Here is a 23,514-nt window from a genome sequence, read left to right as displayed (position 1 = left end):
TTCACCGATCTTTGCATTTCTTTCGTGAACTTGCCATACCTTCCCTGAACTCAGTTGTTGCATAAATCGACGTGCGTTATTTACAAGAATGAATGGAGTCTTGCAATACACAATTCAAACCCGCGCTAGCTTGGCATTGTTGATTCATGGCACAGCTCCACAGCTCCTGGTGCTCTGTTGTCTCCACTTCATAGCTGACCGTGTCCTTGCTGTCTGTTCCAGCGGTCCGCCGCAGATCGGGAAGAAGCCGGCGTCGACGGCCATCACCCGGTCCGAGAGCTACCGGGACCACCGCAACAGTCGGGTGAGTGAGGCCGCTAGTGTGTGGGGGAGCAGTGGGGTATCGCTTACTGGGGAGTGGCAAAATGGGCTGATGTGTCCCCGACTGGGAGTGGTGGGTGGCATAAAATCGTTAATTCCTGTGAGGTACGAACTAATGATGTTGCGATATATAAATAGGCTTTGTGAAGTTAATCCGGATAGGATGGTTGGTCATTATTTATGGAAATCGTTCCACTTCTAGTGCTCTTCTTTTTTAGTGACCCTCTTGTTCGTGAATGGTCAGCTTATTTATGTTCATTTCAAAAACTGTAGCTCTAGGCCATCCCGAATGAATCGCTGTGTCATCTTGGGAAATTGGATAGTCAGAGGGACGAGTTTTTGCCGGCGGCCAGGCTTTCCGGTCGTCTTATTGTGTGTAATGGACTGGCTGAATCGTCCGTGTTTGTCCGGTTTTTGAGTGGGCGGGCCGCTGCCGGACGCTTTGTCCGGGCGCGGCCGCTCCTACTAAAGGAGGCGAGTGACTCGTCCGGTGACGGTCTAAAAGTGTCGCCGCTGCCGGGTGAGGTCGTGTGACCCGTCGTCTCACACCTGGATCCGTCCCGGTGTGACTGGCTCTGACTCAGAGCCCCGTGGTGTCGCCGCCGCGTGTGGCCCGCCCCCGCTGATGAGCGGGCCCGTGTCGCCGGCGCGTAGGCCATCCATCAGGCCCTGTCAGCGCCGGCCGGCCGGCCCCGCGCCGTGGCCGTAGCCGGCGGCACTGTAATGGCCCGACGCCGCCCCGTCGCTGACGGAGGTGTCACTGCCGTCACTGGCCGGTCGGGATTGGAGAGACTGTCACCTTTATAAGCTCGTGCAACACGGAGTTTTCAGGGCCCTGTTGTGGAGAGCTCAGAAACGTGCGGTTTTCCGTGGATGGCCCCGGCGCCACACGGTACGGGTTATCCGTCAGTTTCCAGGGTCTCTGACCTGTTACTCCATGGGAAGTAAGGAGCAGTGACGCTACTTTATCGCCATTTAAGCTGCCTAGCTTCTCTGATCATTGGGTTTTAATTGTCCTGGTTGGCTTTGGCGGTGACCTACCGGTGCCGGTTGTATTCTCCGCCTGGTTAGCAGGGTTCGCCTGCCACACTCTGTGTCCGCCAGTGCTGCGGACGGGTTATGTCTGTGGCGGGGTCTGACAGCCGGCCTGAGCTGCCGACAGCTCGTCCCGTGGCAAAAACTGAACTGGTGAGACGCCCGTCCGGCCAAACTGCCCGAGGCGGCTGATTGGTGTTTCTTGATTAGTGGCTCGATTGGTTGGGGAGTGAGGAGCAGGGGGACGGTCTCTCACGACCCATGCAACACAGAGGCAGGGCTCTTGGAAGAATCCTAGCATGCCGGGCTGTACCTCTTCAGGCAATTTTGGAATAAAAGTCAATTGGACTTACTTATGAGACAGGTTCCTGGGCAGCAGCCAGCGATGGGGTTTAAACTGCCTTCGAACAGCTGTATTTCTGTTCTCCCACTTCAGGAAGCTTTCAACAGTCTGTTTTTATAAATTAGCGGATGTTTGTGTGGGCCGTGGCGAATCCTCAACTCAATCTTGGCTTGTGCAGGAAATTCAGGACTTGTAGAAACTAGCGCGCCTCCACCTGATCTACGGGACCATCGGTACGGTCTTTGACCTTGCCACAGCTCCAGGCTGTACCAAATTGGCGTCACCCCGCTCCTCAGGTCGAGCCTGATTGACGGTCCCGCCGCCCGCCCCGCACCGATGATAAATTGACGTCGCCAGCGGCGCTCTGTGCCGCCACGTGGGGTGCCGAGTGACGGTCGTCGGCTAGGGACAGATTGGGGTGGTGGGGTGCCGAGATGGAGACCCTAGCGGTGGATGGGAAAGTTATAGTTTGATCGAAGATGGATAGGTGGCGCTGTGGTGTTTGTCTCGCGGCTGGCTGCATGTGTTGATTGTGATGTGTGGGCTAGCTTCTGACGATTTGTCACCTGTTGCAGAGACACACACGAGAGAAGAGGAAACACAGCGACCCGAACATCCCCAGCTCCAAAGTCAGGTGAGTTCGGTGAGAGTGGTGCAATGGTGCGGGTGCACATCAGCCAGCCTGATCGAGGCACATCTGGGCGGTCCTCTCACTAAGTTCGTCCGACAAACGCTAGATGGCAGTGCTTGATGCCGGCTGTCTGACTGCGGTACTGCGGCAGGCAGATGTGGTAAGATTCCATCAGCACTTCGCACGCCAGATGTGAACTCCACTGATGACTATTGCATCGCTGCAACCGTGTCGAGAACGATGCTCTCACACAGTCGCTTATCCCGGAAATGGAGCTCAGTTCGAGTCCGTTGGAAATTGGCCGTCGTATTTTTCTAAGATAATGGTCTCGGCTCCTCAATGGCCTCACTAAGTCGCTGCATTGTCTGTGGAGCGGCTGGACGTTTCGAGTCGGGTTCGACCTGCGTTGCCTGTGGCAGCCGGGGTGAAGGGCCGCTCGGTCCGGCCCAAAATCGATGACCTGTGGGCGGTGCAGCCTGCCCGACGAGCGCTCTACGCCATCGCTGCAGAATGGTTCCTTTGAGCTGAGAGTCACTTCGCTTCCAAAGCACCTCCAGGCCAAACATTTTAACTCACAGCGTTCGTTCTGCGTGGATGTCTATGACAAGCCTGAGTGTAGGTCTGCGGCCGAGGCTCGGTCAAGGACCTCACCCCGATCGGTGTGTGATGTATGCTCATGGAGCGCCTCTAACGATCTCATTAAGACAGCGGCCGCTGCCAGCTGATGAATGGAGGTCCGGTGGGCGCGGAGCCGGACCCCGCCGCGTCACCGGGCAGTCGCAGGAATAGAGCGCCGGTGACGGCGCAGGCAGGATGGCGACTGTCGGAACGATGGAGATTATGACGAGTCGCATCTCAGTCGGCTGTGGCCCTCTTGAGACCGCAACGGACGCCGATAAACACAAGGGCTGATTGTTGTATGCTCACTGCACGAGTGCTGGATTGGGTTATTATTTACCCACTTACGAAAGGATCACTCAAAGGGTTGTTTGCACGGATAAATGCAAAAGGCCGCGCTGTCGTCTGGCGTTTTTCCTGCCGTGCCGTGAGGCCGCTCGGCTGTTACGGGAAGTCACTCCACACCTCTTGTCACTGCTCTGACTGGTGAACCCGAGTAGGAGTCGGTGCGGCCGACAGCCGGGCCGCCGCCGGTCCCCGCCGGGCTCTCCGACTGCCAGTTGGCCGCCGGCCCGCTCTCGGGCCCGCGCCGGAGCCGTGACACGACCGAGCCGCGAGTCACCGGCCGGTCCTCGGCCCGAGCGCGCCGGCTCGCTGCAGAGTGCTGGATAAATAGCCGCGTATCGGCCAGTCAATATTTTTGCTATCGCGGACGGCCGGCTGCTGTCGGCGGCGGCGCGCGCGCGGCTCCCCACCGGCGCGGCGTCGATAGTGTTTGCATGGTGCGTTAGCCGCCGCCAATCTGACTAACGATCGTCGACGGCGCCACGAGACGAGACGCCGCCGCCGCGTCGACGCCGACGCCTTTGTCAGCGGCGAGTCGACTTTGGACGCGCCGGCGACGGCACCTGCGCTGCAGAGCGGCCCCAGCGGCGCCAGGTGACGGCGGCGGCTCGACGCGCCGGGACGCGCCGGCTGGCCGGGCAGTGCTGCAGTGTGGAGCGGTGAAACAGCCGGTGTGGCGGTCAGTGGTGGCCATATGTGTGAGGTTTGAGCGTGTGAGACGCTCCGGGCGTGGGTAATGTGACGAGTTCGAGTAGTTTGTGTGGGTTGAAGTGATTAGTTTTGGAGCGCCGCCGCCGGGTGGACAGCAGTGCTGCGAGGCGATTCTGGACGGGGGGTAGCATCTTCAGCCTCCTCCGACGCTCTGACGTCACTGGGTGTCACCTGGCGTTAGTGACGTCAGTGAGCGAGAGCGTTTTGAGTGATTTACTCGGCCGGACTCGGCGCATTCCTCAGTGACGCGCAGCGGCGCCATATCACGCGTCAGTGGCCCGTCGAAGACCGGTGCCGTCCTGCGCCGGCTGTGAAGCCGAGCGTCCTCCGTGACGTGACGACCCGGTGACGTCTGTGACGTCTGCAAGCCGCCGTCGTGACGCGCCGCTCGGCAGGCTCGGCGTCGGCCATGCGGCCGGCGGAGCGACATGCGTCGTTCAGCACCAGCAAGAGGCGAGCGGCCACGCTGCCCGCCTCGCTGGCAGAGTCTCGGAGGGTCTTCTCGGAGAGGGCCGTCCTCTCACAGAGGTATGTACTATGTATGTCTGGCTGACTAGCTGGAGCTCTTGGACCAGCTGAGGCGTGTCATGTCATCAGATTTTCCAGGAGGCGACGACCAAACCGTTCTAGCAGACACCAATTCCTTTCAGATAATAATCCCTTATCCATGCATTGCCCTAGATTTGATGCCGAAATCAAGTTTTTGGGACTTAATCTCGTGTCTCTTCTTCCTCGATTCGGTGGAGAAAGTAGTATATTTGTCAGTTTGAGAGGCGCTTGACTCATGGCTGTTGGTTTAGTGTTCTCAGAAACGTTTCATCTTGTGTGCGTCTTTTGGAGATTCTTCGCTGATGACTCATGTTTGTTGGAAAACACCGCACATGAGTAGCATGTAAGCCATGGGCGATGTCAGTTCCATGACCCGCGCTGTGTCTGTGACGGACGTTTAGGTAGGAGTTCCGTCCATGCGTGGCGATGAGTCGGGAGCGCGTGGCGAGGGAGCTGCACATCTCACGGTGACGCGTCCAACAGCTGGTAGCTGGCCCTGTTGCGGGCCGCGTCGGCATTGGCATTCTTGGCACGTAGCGGCGGCCGATTTTGCCGAAGGCCGCGGGCGGGGGCGGCGGCGGTGCGTGCGGCGGGGACGGCGGCGGCTCGCACACGGCCTGTTTGCGCCCGAGGTGTAAATCGTGAGCCACACGCGTCCGGACGGAGTACGGGGGGATCAGCTCACTGGGCGGTGAGCTCGACGGCGGCGGTGACGGTGACGCTGGCTCTAGGCATGAGGCTACAACTCAAACCGAAGTCAGACAGACCACTTCATTTCGGGACGAGCTCATGTCTGAACGTACTCAGCTAACGAGGATTGGTGTATGGTGCGTTACTGGACCTTACGCCCTACGGCCTAAACTAAGCTACCCGGAGAAAAGTGAGATCCGGTTGCCTCCTGAGTGATGTGGGGCCCGTTCTGGGCCGTCTGTGGCTGGCAGCCGGCGTGGGTGAGCGCCTCATGGGTTTTGGAAAAGCACGCGTGTTTATTTATGCTCGCGCTGGAGCCGTGTCGGAAGACGCTCGTCCGGTGGTGTTTTGGGACTTTGGGGCAGCAGGGCAGGGCGAGAGGGGGCAGAAATGTGCTGGCACTGTGCCAGCGACCAACGCGAGCCGGAAATGGACGGACGCGCGCGCGGGATCGCTGCCATAAGTTTGTCAGTGGCTAATTATGGCGTCATTTGGTCAGTGTTTGGCGCATTCTCTGGCGCGCGGACGGGGTTGTCGCGCCTCCGGGCGCTGTCAATGGGCGGCGCGTGACGCGCTCCTGCCACTATAGCGTCTGCTGAGCGTCAGAGTGGCCGTGACGGGATGCGTCACGGACGCCATCGGTCATCGTCGGCGTCACTATTCTGGGCAGGGGTGGGGAAAAACGGCGCCCATTTACACCGGCGTCATGACATACTCGAATAACGCACACAGGTGTGCAGTTACGAGGCCTAGAAAAATGGGCTTATCATCTCGTGTGTGTAGGCGCTAATTAAATTATTTTTAGATACGCAATATGAAACATAATATTTTGGGATTCATGGCATAACAAACACAATTTCGCTCGTCGTCGACTACCGCCTGCCGTCCACCTGTTCTCGGCGGCCCAGTGCGTGTGTTCTCCGGCGCCGCGGTGCGGTCGGCCGGTCGGCTCGTCAGGCCGCTCCCCGCGGCGGTGGATCGAGCGACCTTCGTCCTATCGACTGGCCGTGTATCTCGAGTCAGGTGGGCGGACGGCCGCCGCCTCCGCCGCCTCGGGAGGCGCCCGTCTGCCCGGCGCGGCCGCGCGCGTCCCCCGTGAAACCGACCAGGGAGCGGCGGCTTTGTTTTAGTCATGAGCTGGCTGCCCTGTGAACTCGAGCCCGTATTCTCAGCGGACCCCGCCGCCGCCGCCGCCAGCGGAAAATATTCGGCCGACCAGCAAAAACGTGACCTGAAATAGCGCGAGCATGCGCCGGAAACGTCGCACGTCCAAGTCGGACGTCAGGGCGGAGGAAGGGGCCGGCTGGCTCTGAGAGGGGTACCCACTCGATCCGGGGCGGGGGCGGGGCGGGCGCCCGCGGGTGTTATCAGAAGTGGGCGGTAATCCGGCGGGATGATGTCGCCCGGTATCGCCTGATAGCGGGAGCCGGGAGGTGCCGCCGGCGTCCTCGGCCTCCCGGCAGACGTTCTCTGGCCGTGTCTCTGCCGACGGCATGCTCTCACTGCACCCGCAGCTGGAGAGGCGCACCGTGGGGCGGTCGCGCTCCCAGTTCTTCAGCAGGTGGGTGGGGCGCTGAGTCGGGTGCTCAGTGGGATGCTCAGTCGCTCGGGATTCTCCGATTACCTGGTAGTGGTGCTCGGTGCCATCCAGTGCACAGTGGGGATTTTTCCGATCTAGCACGTATTTATTCGTAGAGGGCAAACCATAGGTAGAATTGTAGCCAGATTGTGCACATATGTTGGCTGGTGTGTCCTGGTGAGAATTTTACCTGTAAATGTGCATAATCAACATAATATAGGGGGTTCAATTGGACCCCCCGCTCAGCCGTTTGACCCCTGATCAAGCTAGAGCTTCGCGGAAAAGTCAAGCGTGCTGCCTATGACGAAATGAGGCCGAATATATCCAATTTCAAAGTCCAAGGTCATAAGCTGACTTTCCAAGTCAGTTTAATGACCCAACTAAAGTTGGGAAATCGAGACCTCTTGAAACTTCGCAAAGTTAGGGTGTTACGGGGTATTTTGGGGTGCTGATCACGAATTTCATGTTAGTTTTGATCACAGACAATGTCTTTATGCATTTAGGCCAGGTCGGGTCAGGTCAGGTTAGATCAACTAGTAGGCGTCCTGCCGGCCATCCATAGAAGTGTCACCTACTACTGATAGCTTCGTAGCATGGAACGAAGGCACCAGAACTACTTTGTAAATATTCAAATGGCTGCTAAAATCGAAATCAGCACCAAAAACTACCCTAGAAACAAGTAAAACTCGAAAAAGTGAACCAAGGTCATCAAAAGGTCAATGACCTTGACTTGACCTTCACGTGACCTTGCCACCCACCATTATGCATGGCACCAACATCATTTCACATATTTGAACGTTTAAAACCACAAAAAGACTGGAAACCGCGGATAATGTGAGCTGGCATACGCCGAATCGCGATTCCGGCCAAACATGGTCTCGAGAAATATGCCACAGGTCAAAGGTCAGTTGGGTCAGAGTCATGAAATTTTTAGGTTAGATGTAATATTGATGATCTCGAGGGCACCGAAAGTTTCGGCGCGATCGGCCGCTTTTTGCGCGAGTAATTTGCGGAAAACCATGGGGTTTTATCCGACCCCTTCCCCCTCCCCCTCCCCACAAGTGCGATGGTTAATAAGGTTACGGTATGTATAATTTACGCTTGTCATCCTATTCCTAATGAATGTGTCTCAGAAAATATGCATCATATAAATCACGAAGTAAAATTATTCGCCTATGTCCGGAACATACCTATATCGTGCTGTTTCCCCTAGCGCTCCTCGAGTGGGGTGTTAAGATACTCTAATGTGAATATTCCGTGTTCAGGCAAGTTTCGGCAGCCAAACTAGGCGTTGTCTTGTGCAGGAGAAAGTGGCGAATTCGATAGGATATATTTCGGAGTGGAAAAGTGTGGAGAACATTGTTGATTTCCTACATTTATTTAGAATACCATTCCTTCAATATGGTGTCTGTAAGGGTTTTTTGTAAAGGGCATTTTTGTGTCCTTAGTAAGGTTGTGGCATACTTTCTGTTTGCCATTCCATTCCTAATAAAGGTGCCTTTCAGACGATATGCAACTTTAAGACCTCGCAAGATTAAAACCAACAGGACAGGACAATGAAATTGAGCTATACTTTCGGGCCTTGCTGAGCCCATTGAGTAATCACGCATGAGTGTGAACTTTGGGCGCATTTTTCCTAGTTTTGCTGTAGACATACAGATAAAACAATGCCATATATGAAAAATTCAGACATTTCTTAGCCCCACTGACACAAAAAATAAACAAAAATCCAAAAAAGATTTTTTGAATTAATAGGCGCTAGATCGGAAAAATCCCCACTGTGCAGTGTAGTGAACTTGCCTGTATACTGAACGCACAAAACTTCCGTGATTATAATGTGGGTGCTCGCTTCCATTTGACTTTATGGATCATTAGTTATGCTCAGTTCTCCGTTACTCGAGCCAGTGCGGCACAGCGTAGGATCGGGCGCTTGAGCTCTGCGGCGCAGTCTACCTTCCGGCGTTCCTCATACTGCCATCTACCGGCAGCAATGTCAACTAATGTGCGTACGGTGCGTACTAATGTACAACGCGTACGGTCCATCGGCTCGCCTGGCATTGAAGCGACTCACGACGATCATGCTTTGAATTTTGTGCCTGATACAGCTTTCTGTTAGCAACTCTTCGCCCTTCGGTCTTTTTATTTCGGTCTGCTGCTGGTCCTTGGGCCACTGGCAATGAAGCTTCGGTCCCTGAGCCACCGTCAGTGAATCGTGGATCCCTTGAGCCGTCTTGTCAATGAACCTTGGATTCATGGGGCGGCTGTCAGCAGGCCGTCTGTCCATGTCGGCGAATCTTCGGTCCCTAAGCCAGTCAGTCAGTCCGCCATAGATCCCTGGACCACTGGCAGCGTGCGTTCAGACCCTGAACCATCTTGTCAGTGAGCCGTAGGTCCCCGGGCCGCTGTCGGGGTGCCCTGGACGGCCTGTCGACGAATCCAGCCGGCGACGCCTGCTGCCCCCGGGGGAGCTGTAGACCTGCGATGGACCGGTCCGGCGGCCGGCCGGACGTCCGTCAGTGTCAGGGTGCTTGTCACTGGGAGCTGAGGTTCGCTGACCCGGCTGGCGAGCAACTGAGTCGCCACACCAGTCGGAAATGGTCGCGAACACGCTAGTGTGGCACTGGAACAGGTCATTATCGCCCCCGCTGGAATGGTTTGTGGAGATGTCTGATAAAACGTGTATTTGTCTCTGTAAGGGATGAATGGCGAAGACGGCAGGCTGGATGAGAGGTGACGGTCAGCGCAGTGCCCGCGGCTTCCGTATCCGGAAACTAGCGTGGACAATGGATGTAACTTTTGCATGGTGTGTCCGGTCTGTGCCATGCCCGATGGCCGGTCTGCCGTTATATCGCTTAGAGAAGATGGTGCTGCTCGAATTCGAATTCGAAACCGCGCTATTATTCGAGTGATTTCCAATGATGTGCCGTGATGGAGCCGCGTGGCCGGCGGAGCATGTAGGGAGAACAACCAACCGTAATGTCGCGAATCGGACGAATGGAGTCACTTCCGTGGAACAGGGCGATGAGCAAGGTGGCCCACTGTCGAGAATAGCACGACCCTGGTTTGTCAGAAGGCCTGACTGGGGTCACATAATGTCACACTCCCGACATCACGCCGCTTGGACGGCCCGTGTGACCCGGGCCGACCCGCCGGCGATCGTAATGACCAGCTCACTGGCCGGACCTCAAACGAAGGCACTTGGCGGCCCATCGGCACCGGAGCGCGGCCCGCCAGCCAACTGATGACCGCCAATCAGGCCGTGAAGAGGCGCCGCTCGTCTTGGCTCGATTCCAGCCCAGCCGTTAGGCGGCCATGGCTCATCGGCCTGACGGAGGCGCCACGTTGTCGACGGACCCGAATCGCTTCCGCTGTTTGATGGGGTCGGAATACGTGCGTGCCACGCATGGGTCACTAACGGGTCGCGGCGTGGGACTCGTAGATGACTGGCTGTTCTGCGTGTCGGTATGTTTCCGGATAGAGTGACGCAGACGGTTAGTCCCGAGACGAGAGTGGTGGCAGAGAGGGTGAGAGGAATCGGTGGCGAGGCGCTGATGGCCGGTGCGGAAGTGTTTCCGATATCTCGCCGTTAGCTGCGTCCTTGGTGGGCTCTGCCGGGGAAGTGAGAGCAGCACGTGTCGAGTGTCATCCCATCCCGTCTGCTGGACCGACACCGGACGTAGCCCGGGGGTCGGCACGGCACCGATGCGTGATTCTCACGCTCGATCGATGGCAGTCGGTGGGAGGCTGCCGCTGCCGCTGCCGGCGGGCGGTACGGGCGGCGACTGCGCGTCGGCCGCGCGAACGGGGTGGCGCCGGCCGGCCGCCCGGACCGGTCCCAGGACACGGAGCGCCGCGGCCGCCGCCAGCGGCAGCCGCTCACCGGCGGCCAGTGTCGCCCGGCCGCCGCCGCCGCCGCACGCTGCTCGGTGACCGCCGCGCGCCCGCCCTGTGAGAGTGTCGGCCCGCCGCTACCGGTGTATGCCCCGCCGTCGGCCGGGAGTCGTGGTCGTGTTCTCATCCACGGGCCCGGCGGCGGCCACGCTGGCGGCGGTGCGGCCGCGCGCGTCGGCCGACTCCGTGGACGGCTCGCCGGTGCTGGTGGAGCGCCGTGTCCGCTCGCCGCCCAGCTCGCTGGCCGTGGTGCCGGCGGCGCTGCCCGGCGCCGGGCCGGGCTCGCCGGCCGGCGGCGGGCTGCGGGCGGCCGCCGCGCTCGTCTCCACACCGCCGCGGGCTATGGTCGAGCCGATGAAGCGGCGGCTGAAGAGGTTGTTCACTGTGTCGGACGGCTCGGATCAGTCGCACTCGGACTCGGAGGATAGTGGCGCAGAGGACAGGTGAGAAGGGATAACTCGAGTCTGTCGACGACGAGCTGAGTGGCTGAAAGGTCGGGCAGTTCCTCTGTGGTCAACTAAGACTGCGCTACAGCGGACACTCGCTTGGAGACTGGTCTTTACGCTGGTCCCTATCAATCTCTGTAGCTCCATGCTGGTATAAAGATTGAGACCATGAACTTCAAGATGCTTCCGAACGGTAGGCTTCTGACGTTGGGGGAGTGGCCGTTCCCACTCGACCGTATCCGCATCGAGCCGACAGTTATTTACACGTCTTTTGTTGACTTTGTTGTCGCTTAAGCCGCCACGGCGGTCAGCCGGACGTTTTTGTCGGTGGCGTGTCACGGAATCTTATCTACCGTTATAGTCCGGAGCCGGTGACGGGCCTGCCTGTTGGTTTCCTTAGTCGCTCGTCTTTGGGCCGAACGGACAGGCTCTCAGGAATTTGAACGGCTTTGGGCGACAGCCGACACATGGAAATTAGTGCGAATCTAGCTCTTAGTGTTTTGCTCTAGCTGAAAATTGTAGCTTTGTTATCAGTTGCGAATTTTCGGTTCGTGCTGGACAAATAAGCGTTATCTAGTAATTAGGCTTTCTTAGCCTGACAGAGCTCGTTTCATTATCGCAGTCGTGAGTCGTGACGCATGTTGCGAGCGTTGCCTTTGTTTCCTTCTCTGATAATTTCGAGAGTTATGTGGGTGTATAAGTGATGGCAATCCACAATCATGCTTGTAATGCTGCACATTCAAGAAAGCACACCAAGCACCTCTTTGCCATACCATCGCTTTGGGACATGGAAGACTTTTGTCCGACGTCGCCATCATTTATAAACATGACCGCTTTAGCGCCGGGATTTATTTGCTCAGTTCGTGGTAGGTATAGCACATCATAAACCAATGTGTTTTGTTTATTGTTCTGTAGTGAAGAGCTCTCAGTCACTCCAGCACTCTGCCTACAAATTAACAACGGTCAGCTATCTTCAGCTCAGGATGGCATGACATTTTCCACTTCGCGCCCCTCGTGCTATAGTTCAGTGTTGCCGCGAGTACCACTGCCGTCTGCCTGCTCTCAGATACGCCACTCATTCGTCGATAATCCCCTCCCAGCACTATCTGAGCCGCCACGGCCGTGAACCACTTCTCGATAGCATTGTTATGAGCTGCGGTCCGTGGATGGAGTGGCTCGCACGCGATAGGTGGCCGCTGACACCTGCTGGGTGCCGCCGCGCGCTGTGCGTGCCTCAGCTGGGGACAGAGGGGGAGGGGGAGGGTGATAGGGAGCAGATCCGGTCCGTCGCTCTGTGTGCTCGCTGATGTACGCCACGATGATAGGGTACGGTGTGGGCTAATGCATTACTGATGGCGGGAGGTGTGTTCCTATGCTGACCGGGTGATGTCTCCCTCTGTTTCAGTGATGTCGATCTCGACAGTCAGGGACTATGCAACAACAACCACTCTGGGAGTTCGTCCAACTCCAGCCTCTCGGCACGGTGAGTTCTCACCCAGCCCCCATCGGGCGCGTGTGTAATGATGAGTGATTATCCCGTACCTTCCATTCCGTCCATCCCTTGTGTAAAAGAGTGAGCCGATGTGCGTGATATCGGGTCGTTAGTGTTACGTGCATATTGTTAATTTGCTGTGTCACGCTAGACATGTCGCATGCCTCCCGGGGTTAAACTGGATCGATGGCGACTGGCTGGTACGCCGATCTTTGCACCGGCTCTTACGGATGTAGGACTGCTGCGACTACTTTGCTCGTCTGAATGGCGCTACAACACGTGGCTGCCTACTGTCATCAAGTCTGTTCTGATCGCCCAGTCACCAAGTGGCCCGTCTCTCTTTGTCGTGGCTTCACGTCTCCGCCTGGGTCGCCTTGTCGTGGCTTCGCGACTCACCGCCGTGCCGATCCGGCGAGCGATGTGGAACCTGGCTTTGATACGGATCGCCTCACCCGAGGCTGGTCTGTCGGGACGCGAACTAAGACGTCAGATGACCTCATCCGGCGCAGATCGTGCGGACGGGATCGGCGGATGATCCGCGGAAGATCGCCGCCGGATCGCGGAGGATCGCCAAGATCGCCGAGATCGCCGTTCGCCAGATGATGACATAACGCTCAAAGTCAGTCAGTTTGAAGAAATTTGACTGAGTTAACTATCGATGTAGCCGATGGCATAGTTCACACTGATATCTCGGCAGATCTCCCAAAGCGATTATGTTTTTAGCCTCATCGAGTGACGGCTGAGAGGCCGCAGCAGTGTGCGAGTGATCTGCGGTCGGCCGGTAGGGTAGGTCGGAAACTCGGAACTCTGAGCGACGTCAGCCGACGGGGAGGCAATCCAATCAGGACGACGAGCGGACGCCTTTATGGCGGCCGGCCTGATTGGCTGTCGGACGGGCCACGGTGTCGGTGGTATCCCCCGGAGCTCAGGAGGCGCCGGCACGCGTTCAACGGGGTGTTCTTGACGTGGACTCAGGCACCGCTTGCGTGGATAAAGTAGTCGAGTCACGGAATGCCTGGATGGATGACGAACTCAGAAGCCACGGAATACCCTGCGCACGGGAACAAAAAGAGAGTAATGAAGGGTGTTGGGCAGCCCGGTCGCTGGGGACGTGTGCATCCAATGTGACTGATGATGACCAATGAGAGGTGTTGGGAGAAAAGAGCTGTTCTTTGGTCTGACTGTACCATGCGTCATTAGTATGTGATGTAACACCAGGATCCCTACCTTGGTGGCTATTTTGGTTGAGCTCCAGGAATGCACTTAATGAATCCCAGAAGACATTGGCAATGACGCAGCTCGCGCAGGTATTAGCCTAGATTGCCTGTTGAATGTCAGGTCCCTATTTTTGGTGGGCCAGGATCTGGCATCTGGCGATTAGAATGGATCATTCTGACGTGCGTCATTAGAGCTGTCGCTCAGCAGGTGCGTGATGGCTTTAAGCGTAGAAGTTGGCATGGGCACTCCCTTCGCCATGAGCATTCCGTGTCCATCTGAAGTTATTTCTGTCTGTGTGGTCTTGATGCGGACTACTTGGATTGTGTATTGTGACTTATGCAAGTGCAGGGTTTGTTTGTTTACTTGGTACCTAATGGAGTCGAGACGTCTTCTGTGATCGGAGCGCTGCTTGTTGTGTTGTGTGACCGTCTGAATTCCAGAGCCTTTGGTCTGTCTTTACGGCCTCCAATATCCCGTCGCCCACGTCACGAGATATATTTACGCGACGTGCCTCTAGAATGAATGAAGTGCCGCTCACGCGACTGAAGTGACGGGAATCCGTCACGTACTAAGATAATGGCCGCGGCCCAAAGTTTGAATGGCCAAACATCGCTGCTCTTGACAAAGAAACGCGACAAGTGATTAAGCTTTGATGACTTTTGAAGACTGATGCAGATCACTGCAGCCAGGATCGCTCCCCGGCGTGCTATCCGCCTGTGTGTCACGTATCGCAGCCAGCCCGCGCTGCGGACCGTGGCGACTGTGTGCGCCGCTGCGGACGGCCGTTTGGACAGTCGACCGACGGCAAATATTGGAGCAGGCCAGCAGCCAGATGATGCCCAATTGATTCCTGGTACCGGCCCGACCCGGACCGCAGCCGCCGCCGGAAGGATGGACGGACGCGGGCGGGCGGACGGGCTAACGGGTTAACGTGCGTCAGTTTTCGTTGCAATAGTCTGCCAGCATTAGGCATTGGAAGCTCACTCCCATGCTGAGTCTACGTCTTTTTAGATGCATCGACAGTCCTGTGTGGCTCTATTGGGCGACAGTATCGGCTGGCCTGACTCGTCGAGTGCTCGACAATCGGCTCTGACGCGTCCCCGGGAGACTTGTGGTCCCAGGAGGCCGAAATCCATCAATTGGGCTGATGTGGATCAGGTCGATCGGCGATCGGGCTGTCTGTGCCGCTGTCAATTGGTGGTAAACGGCCGGCCGCGCTGCCGCCGCCGATTGTGATGAGTGCAGCTCGTAAAGGTCAGCTCAGAGCGGGGGCGGAGCTGGGGACACTGGCGGCGCGCCAGGCTGTCGGCAGGATAAATCCCACAGACTTAGAGCTGCCCTGATGAGCGGGAGGGGCGCCATCGCGCGGCGTGACCAAGCGGCGCAGCGCGTCAGTGGGCCTACGAACGGTGCAGATACACAGAAATCGACCTAACAGCGTGACAAGGCGACCGACTGGTATGCCTTTCTTACGGAGACATCCTGTCTACATCATGTCTTTGAGGCATTAAACAACGATGCTCTGCCTATGGGTGGTCCGTTGGATCGGCACCATGGTCACTGAACGGACCTCATGAGTCAGCCGTGTCGTGATGGACCGCTGCCTGGGCGGCTGGATCGTCATCGCGTCATCGCATCACTCATGCAACTCCAGGCTTAGCGATCATGCTGAGCTGCCGCCCATACACTCGCCGTACATGCGTCGAATGCGTGTTACACAGTGTTACGGATCAATGTACGGCTATCGTTGGTTTTGTACACACTGTGTGGATCGAAACTCACTGTGAATGCGTTTTTAGTCTTCATACGGTCAGGAGAGCTGTTGCGGGTCCATGTGTAGCCTATAGTATCCGCTGGAGTCCTGACATGACACCCTGTCGGGTTATGTGACAATACCACTCCCAACTGGTGTGTTTTTGCGGTTTGCATCCAGTCTGACACTCTGTGATGTCCAGCCAATCGTGCTGTATACATGATGTTCCTGACTGTTTTTATAGATTACCTTGCTATCAGCCCCAAAGCCAGTCAGGCCTTGTGACCTGTTCCATAGCCAGTGTACCCCCTTCCTCCCCCACAGCTAGTCAAACTCTCTATCATCCTCCCCACAGTCATTCTGATCTCTGTATTCCACCCCACAGCCAGTCTAGCCCCTGTGACCATCGTCATACCCATTCCGACCCTTCTACCCCGAAACTTTCTGACCCGCTGTATTCCCGGCCCCACAGCCAGGAGAGCCCGTCGGCGTCTCTGGACACGGTGTCGGTCGGGGGCCGGGTGGCCGGCACCCTGGCAGAGGGCACACCCGGCTGGGACTCGGATATGGAGGTGGACGCCGACCCGCCCGACTGGCAGCGCTCCATTGACGCCGAGACCCGCCGCCACCTCCGGCCCAAGGAGAAACAGCGGCTCGATGTCGTCAACGGTGAGAAACACTGTCGTAGTGTGTGTGTGGGAGAGGGGGGATAGAGAACGCGTTAGGTGTGGTAGCGAGCTTTGACCAAGCTGTGCGACTAGGCATCAATATACGAGGGGGGAGCTCGTATTGCGCTAGTCGTCTTATCTTTTTTTTTTCAAGTTTTGGGGCTCATTCATGCTCTGTACTATTCTTAGTGTTCCTGATACATATTTATTGGTAGCATTTACTCGGAATCGTTTTGAAGCAGCTTGTTTTGTTTCCAGTGAATGGGTCTGACTGTGCTGAATGCACCAGACATCCTCACAGCCCGATTACGTTGTTTGTATGTGTTACGATGAATGACCAAGATATAACAATGCGGGCAGCCTCATCAATAGCTGCAACAGATGGCCCCGGTCGCTTTATTATTCGATACATCTCCTGACTAGGAGGAGGGGGAGTGTGGGGAAGGAGACGGGCGTGGTACTGCACGCTTTTGGTCGCGGTCGCCGACCGGTTTTGACCGGGAGCAGCCGAATTGGGCTGGTGACAGCGCCATTACGATTTATGACGCCCGATATTGAGCTTCATATTCAGAGTCGACAGCAGGCCTCTGACAAAGCGTTTTGCGTAGGTGGCCAATTGGCAGTGGATTCAGAAGTCAGCATGGCGTGTTATCCAGGCATTGAATAATGAATATGGAACAAAATTATCGCAAAAATTGAGAGATAGTTTTGACGTGAAATGACCCTGTAACAATGACCGCAAAAGCATGACTCTTGGTTTTCGGACTGATCCGTAGTCAATTGTGATGCAAGGTACCCGATCTAGGTCTGTTAGTTTGGTTGACCCTATGGTGCTAATTGGCATCAGGGGAGAAGCGTTGATGTGCTTCAAAGTGCAGTGATCAGGTTTGTGTATTGCCCCGGAAAATTGGTGTTTGTCTGTTATGTGAATACGCCTTCTAGGCGAAGTGCTCAATTACGTCCCTTCCCACGACCCCCGTCGCTTCCCGATAGCGATAGGTTCGGCTCCGTACCGCCGCTGCCTGATGGAATGTCGGCGGTGGGCAGATATTGCTTCCGCCGCTCTGTGTGACTCCGTCTGTCTGTCTGTCTGTCTGTGTGTAGGCGTGGGTGTGGGTGTGGGTTGGGTGCCTGGATCAGGGTGTCACTGGGGCAGTATTGGGCCGCTGCGTTCATCCTTAGCACAAGAAGAGCAGTAAGCGACCGGGTCCATCCGTACCGCTGCCCGTTATCACACTGAGAGCTGCCCCATACTCCCCGCAGTGCCGACCGGTGCCTGATGGAGACCGTATCACTCATCGATCGGTGCGACACATATGGGAAAGGCCGGCGGAAACGCTGATGCAAAACTGCGGTAGCGACTGCTCGTACATACAGGGATAGGGAGAGAGTGGGTCTGGGTGACTGTGGGCCTTTCGAGCGCTGAAGGCCCTGTGTGCATCAGGCTTTTATGTGCGCTTGGACTCTCAGGGTGTATTTCTCTGTAGTCAGAGAGTTTCTACAGGCTAGGCCATGTCAGCTTAAAATTGTGTAGATTCGATTTCGATGCGTAAGGTGGTCGTTTCGCGTTCCGCTCCGTCTTGTAACTGGCCACTACCTTGAAGGGCTGTGCCGTGGCCTTCTACCTCCCCATGGGACACCGTGCACACACAGAGTCGACGGAGTGGGGTGTGCTATCCGGCACACGGCACACAGCTGGGAGTTGTACTGCGGTCCCACGTCAATTACCCAGGCTCTACCGGGACCCGGGACACGATCTCTTGTTGTGGAAATTTTGGCAGGGTGGTTCGCGTTGTGCATTTTCGTATCCGTAAGTGTGTGCGTTTTCTGGTATAGGTATTTCTTGTGTTATCTTCAACCAGCTCGGACTCGGAGTGTAATCGCCACGCCGATTGTGGATTGCTCTTGATCGTCAATACATACATACATACATACAAAGCTACTCAGTTGTAGCTTTTAAAAGTTTGGAGCGTGTTTGCAGTTTCAATAACCTGTGTTTTCTGTCTTTTCAGAGCTGTTCCACACAGAACGAACCCACGTTCGAAATCTGAAGGTGTTGGTTCATCTGTTTAACCGGCCGATGATCAACCTCAACATTCTGCAACCCAACGACATCAACCTGCTGTTCGGTAAGTGGTCTCCCTTCAGTAATTAGCTAGTCTCGGGGACAGGATGGTCGTGAGGAGTGCTAGCATTCCGGGATGACTTGGCGCAACAATCGCTAGAACTATTACCACATGAGGTGTCTTGTTCCTCACTGGGTCTCTTGACCTCACTAATGCTACTGAAGGATTGCATTGTCTGTAATTCTAATCGTTGTGTCTGCGCTTTTACCAGGTAACCTCGAAGAATTGTTGGAGATTCACTCGAGGTTTAACGCGGCAATGAAGAAGCGGCAGAAGGAGGACCCCATGATGGAGAAAGTCGGCGACATTCTCGTCAACATGGTGAGCTATGGGCGATTTCTTACGTCCCGTGCCAACCCCAGACACCGATGGTAATCAGTTAGTTTGTTTTGCTAGTGACGACACGGGATTGCGCTCATCCAGCCAGCTCAGTATTACCATACGTTGAGCCATTATCTCATGGAACGCAACACCTTTGCACCATGACGATCCCACTGGTACTGCTGTATGGGCTTACTGAGTCTCTTGAAAAGCTTGTTCTCCCTGCGCTGAAGCGCGTCTTTTAGTCGATAATATCGTGTAGCTGATGTATTCTGACAGTTTGCTATGGAACGTGGCTTCCCTTTGTCCACGCCGTCCATCTCTTATCGTTTCCACTCTGTCCAATCACACTCTATCGTCTCTGATATTGAACTCGTTTGTCAGTATCGCCCGGTCATTCGTGTCCTTTGGCGGTCTGATACCCGTTACACGCCTTGTGGTTACCGAGAACCGGTGAGGAAAATCGCCCACGGGCGCCAGGCCTGGCCCCGCCCCGGGTCGTCTCCGCTCGGCCTTGGCTGACCTCTGTCCATCCTCCCGTCAGTTCGAAGGCGAACAGGGCGAGAGCTTCAAGACGGCGGCGGCCGCCTTCTGCCGGTGTCAGTCGATCGCGCTGGAGAAGCTGAAGACGCTCCAGAAGCGCGACCAGCGGCTGGCGGCGTTCCTGGCGGAGGCGGAGAGCGACCCGGTCTGCCGACGACTGCAGCTCAAGGACATCCTGCCGACGGCCATGCAGCGGCTGACCAAGTATCCGCTGCTGCTGACCAACCTGGCCAAGTACACGGTCCGCGGCTCCGAGGACCACGCGCTCGTACTGCGCTGCTGTGAGAAGAGCAAGGCCATCCTGGAGCATGTCAACAAGGTGAGAGTGCGCAACAGGCAAGGGATGGGAGAGGGGTGAAGAAAGATACGAGAGAGGGTCGGTTACGGAGTGGGAGATTGGTGGGAGACATGCGTTCTGTCAGGAGACAACCGGAGAATGGGCTTACTTATATGAATGAACTTAGCTTACTTTTATTTAACTGGCCTATTTTTTTCATGTGTGCAGGTGTTGGTTTGAGTGGATCAGTGTTATGTAAGGTGAGCTTGGAATTGATTATCATTATTGAGGCGCCAGAGCAGCTGTCTTACTTCGTTGAGCAGCATGGGGTGACCGGAATTTCCATGGTAACTAACTTCACGGCGACTTACCACGCCGCTTAAGGAAACTTTCCAAATGCAGCGACGGCCAATTTGACAAATAGAAACGCCTTGAAAAGTGAGTGTACCTGTATGAATCACGGCCCAGTTTTCCTCGGTCCACGGTACGACTATATGAACGTCCTTTGAAAAGTTCGCGCCTGGCCAGTCGCGGCGACAATTACCGACATGGAATATGCATGGCGAGGGTCTGACAAGGAACCGGTTGTCGGCTCGGTTGTCGCCTGGACGGCCGTGTGGTCGGGGTGGTTTTGGGTGCCGCAGCTGTCGTGAGGACGGCGGTGGGCAGTGTGTCGGCAATCGGCCCAGTTCTGTGGCCGATCGTGGTGGCTACTGCATCTGTGGGGCTAAGATGGGCTGGCGAAGGCGGGTGGGTTTACCAGACTTAACCAGATCTGTGGTGATATTTTTAACAAAATGGTGATATTCTCGGTCTGGATTGTTGCAATGATTGTTTTTCTGTATGTGGTGTATTCTGTTTGTGAACCCTTGTGACCTGTTGTGACCTCCAATAACACCTGGTGACCTCTTCTCCCCGCCCCAGGTCAAGGGTGAGACGGAGCGGCACGAGCGGCTGGTCGAGATCCAGAACAAGCTGGAACAGAACGGCTTCAGCCGCGTCGACAACCCCATCGTCAACGAGTTCAACGGCGTGAGTAGACGAAGGAAATCGCTGCTCAGAGTAGTCGACCTGGGGACCGATGTCCGTCCTTAGACATTTTGGTCTGGCTCTATCATTTTTTTTTTCTCTTTTTTTTTAGATATTCTTGTTTGTTACCTAATGTGCATCGGCGCTTTGGAGAGCTTCTGGTCACGACTCTCTTAGTCCTCCCCGTTTCGCACGGATTTTAGACAATAAAAAATCCTTGCCGATGCATGTATTCAGTTACTAATTACGTTTGTGTATGGGGGTGTGCCTGTGTTCGGCTCCTTATATTTAGCATTATATCCCGTCCAGCTCAGTAACGCCTAGAGTTGTGGTTGACTGTGACTCTGCCCTGCCACAGAGGCTAGACCTCACCAAGTACCGGATGGTGCACGAGGGACCCGTCATGTGGAAGTTCAGTAACAAAGGAAAGCACGTGGAGCTGCACATGATCCTGCTGGAGGAGTTCATCGTGCTACTGCAGAAACAGGACGACAAATACGTGCTCAAATTCCACACCGTGACCGGGCGGGAGATCAGCCCCATCGTCAAAAACGAGAACATCCTCGTACGACCAATGGCCACAGGTGAGAATAGAGCGGGGCTGGAAGAGGGTGGAGAGATTGAACTGGCAGTCCGTGGTATGTGTCAGTTAAAGGGACCCTCCCACCTTCAAAAAAGCTTATGAATTGGCATGAAAGTGATGCCGCTCGGTTCAGAAAGAGCGAAAACGAATATCTACCAAATTTCACCGAAAAATATTCACCGGTTTTCAAGATATTATGCTTTTACTTTTGTTTACTTTTTTGGAATCTCCGCTGTTTCTAGCGACTTTATTTTAGAAGTGCGGCGTTTGCGGCAGATGTTGCGCGCAAATAGCATATACCACCGCGTGCTACAAAACGTTTTAGTCAAACATTTAAAAATCGTTAGATATCTGCGCTGACGTCACACATTCAGAGGGGTATTCCTAAGCATTAGCCCCTCTGAATCAAAATGCTGCAATTTTGAAATTCAATATTTCCGATTTAAGGCATTTCTCGATGTTGTGAGTGCCGAAACCGGTAATTGTGAGCCAGGGGCCCCATTTTGGCTATCTCAACTCAAATCTAATGTTAAGGTGGGAGGGTCCCTTTAACGTGTCCATGTTCGTTTTATGGTTTATGATTGCTCCATCTTCAGTCCTCCGTCATTTGTTTGTATCGGGCGTTTATGATGCTGTCATTGTCCGCAAATGTGTGTACGGTGTACCCCGTGGCATGCCGTCACTGGCCCCGGCTACTGCCAACGGAGCGTACTAAGAGACTCGCCACCCGGGCTGCACGGGAATCCCCAACGGTATTACTGCGTACCTGGACTGGCGCTCTTTCATAACAAATCAACTCCTTACAAGGGGCTTTCCAAGTTTGTGCTGTACTGTCTGGTAATCACCTCTTTTCACATCCTATGGTATTGTCATGGGGTCGTGCGGGGCGCATTTCGGAGGCCCGGCGGAGCTGACAGCCCCACCCGCACTGTACCCGGCCGACCTGTCAGCCCCCACACGCGCTGTGCCTGGCTGACCTAACAGCCTCAAGTCCCACACGCACTCTACCCGGCCGACCTAACAGCCCCCACACGCGCCCGGCCCGGCGTCTGTATGAGTAATGGTGTCTGTGTCGCTGGCGGCCATCCTACTACTTCGTTCGCGGTCGCTCCCACCGGGAGGCGTCAGGCTTCCACCGAGAGCCGTTTGTCACCTGGGGCGAAGGACGGACCGTGTTGTGGTGTGTAGCTAATGGGGAAGGCGGGTAGGCGGGATGGTCACGGGGTGGGACCTGGGATAGGAGAAACGCGGGTGTGTAGTGTGTACGCTGCGTGTGTATTTGTAGATGTGTTAAATGCGTGTGGTAGTTGGTGTACCGACTATTTGTGGCAATTTTCGGCTTACTTACTTTTACGTAATTACTTGATTATGTACTTTACGCTTTTACCTTCTAGAGATATTGCACACCCTCAGCCTTTCTTTGGCGTTGCCATCTTTGTTAATATATTTATGTTTTGCTTTCGAAGAATTATCATTCGAGTGTTACTTCCTCGCATTGTTAACATCCTGAGTCATTCAGTTTGTTCGTTAGCTAATGGGTTGTCTATCGTCGACAGGCTGTCAGTATTCGTCATCTCCCCTCCGTCATTGTTTGTTCCAGCCCACTGGCCACTTCGTCCGTCGCAGCCTCCCCACACGAGAGCCTCGCCCCCTCCATCGCCCGCTGACGCCCCTCCCCCTCCTCTGTTACAGAGAAACGCGCCTTCTTCATCCTCCATAATCTGAACGTGGGTCCTCAGATCTACGAACTACTATTCGCCAGCTCCAGCGAGCGAGACCAGTGAGTACGAGCGCCCTCTGTGGCCATCAGTGACCTCTCGCGACCCGCCAGAGAACGCTGGCGGCCTTGGGGAGGCAGCATGCCAGGCTGGGGTGACGGGGTAGCTGTAAGGTGAAAGGTCGTAGCCGAACAAGATCTGTGTCGTCTTGAGCGCAAGAATGCTGGTTGGACGGATAGGTGGCGGCTGACGCCGTTTTGGGTTTCTCTGAGATGGGCTCCAATGGTTCTTTGGTAACTATTCAGTGGAAAGATTTCGACGCCTCGGTCGCACCAGATAGTGTGAACACAATTGGGATTGTGTTGTTCCCCGAACTCCTCTCGGGCCGTCATCTGTTAGAGCCTCTCGGGCCGGTGGGTTCACCGGGCGTACCCAGAAGTCGTTGGGTTTCTGATGACCGCTTCACTCTCCACTTGGATAGCGCCGGTCGGCCCGTAACGACACGTTAACGGCAGGATAACGGCGTGATAACGGGTAAAGGCGCGTGAGACCTGGTCACAGTCTCTCGGTTGTTCTGTGTCTCGACCCAGTATCTCTAGATGGAGACTGGACTCAATCGTCAGTGAA

The 23,514-nt window shown here is 55.6% G+C and overlaps 1 protein-coding gene across 6 annotated transcripts in view; it reads left to right on the top strand.

The window, feature by feature from the left end:
* LOC122366399 (rho guanine nucleotide exchange factor 11-like) overlaps positions 1 to 22,955 on the top strand; it is a 131,049-nt gene extending 108,094 nt beyond the window's left edge. For all 6 annotated transcript variants that reach the window (XM_043338615.1, XM_043338611.1, XM_043338616.1 and 3 more), the window contains 10 exons: positions 223 to 304; positions 2,275 to 2,333; positions 12,565 to 12,642; positions 16,095 to 16,291; positions 18,303 to 18,419; positions 18,628 to 18,737; positions 19,282 to 19,599; positions 20,482 to 20,589; positions 20,945 to 21,170; positions 22,862 to 22,955. In XM_043338615.1, coding sequence (XP_043194550.1) covers positions 223 to 304; positions 2,275 to 2,333; positions 12,565 to 12,642; positions 16,095 to 16,291; positions 18,303 to 18,419; positions 18,628 to 18,737; positions 19,282 to 19,599; positions 20,482 to 20,589; positions 20,945 to 21,170; positions 22,862 to 22,953 — 1,387 coding nt within the window. In that variant the 3' untranslated portion in view covers positions 22,954 to 22,955. The remainder of the gene's footprint in view (positions 1 to 222; positions 305 to 2,274; positions 2,334 to 12,564; positions 12,643 to 16,094; positions 16,292 to 18,302; positions 18,420 to 18,627; positions 18,738 to 19,281; positions 19,600 to 20,481; positions 20,590 to 20,944; positions 21,171 to 22,861) is intronic.
* Positions 22,956 to 23,514: the final 559 nt, after the last annotated feature.

Source organism: Amphibalanus amphitrite, unplaced genomic scaffold (genome assembly GCF_019059575.1).
Source record: "Amphibalanus amphitrite isolate SeventyFive unplaced genomic scaffold, NRLGWU_Aamphi_draft 000803F_arrow, whole genome shotgun sequence".
In the NCBI taxonomy this organism is placed as follows: Eukaryota; Metazoa; Arthropoda; class Thecostraca; order Balanomorpha; family Balanidae; genus Amphibalanus; species Amphibalanus amphitrite.
This window is presented reverse-complemented; position numbering and strand designations above follow the sequence as displayed.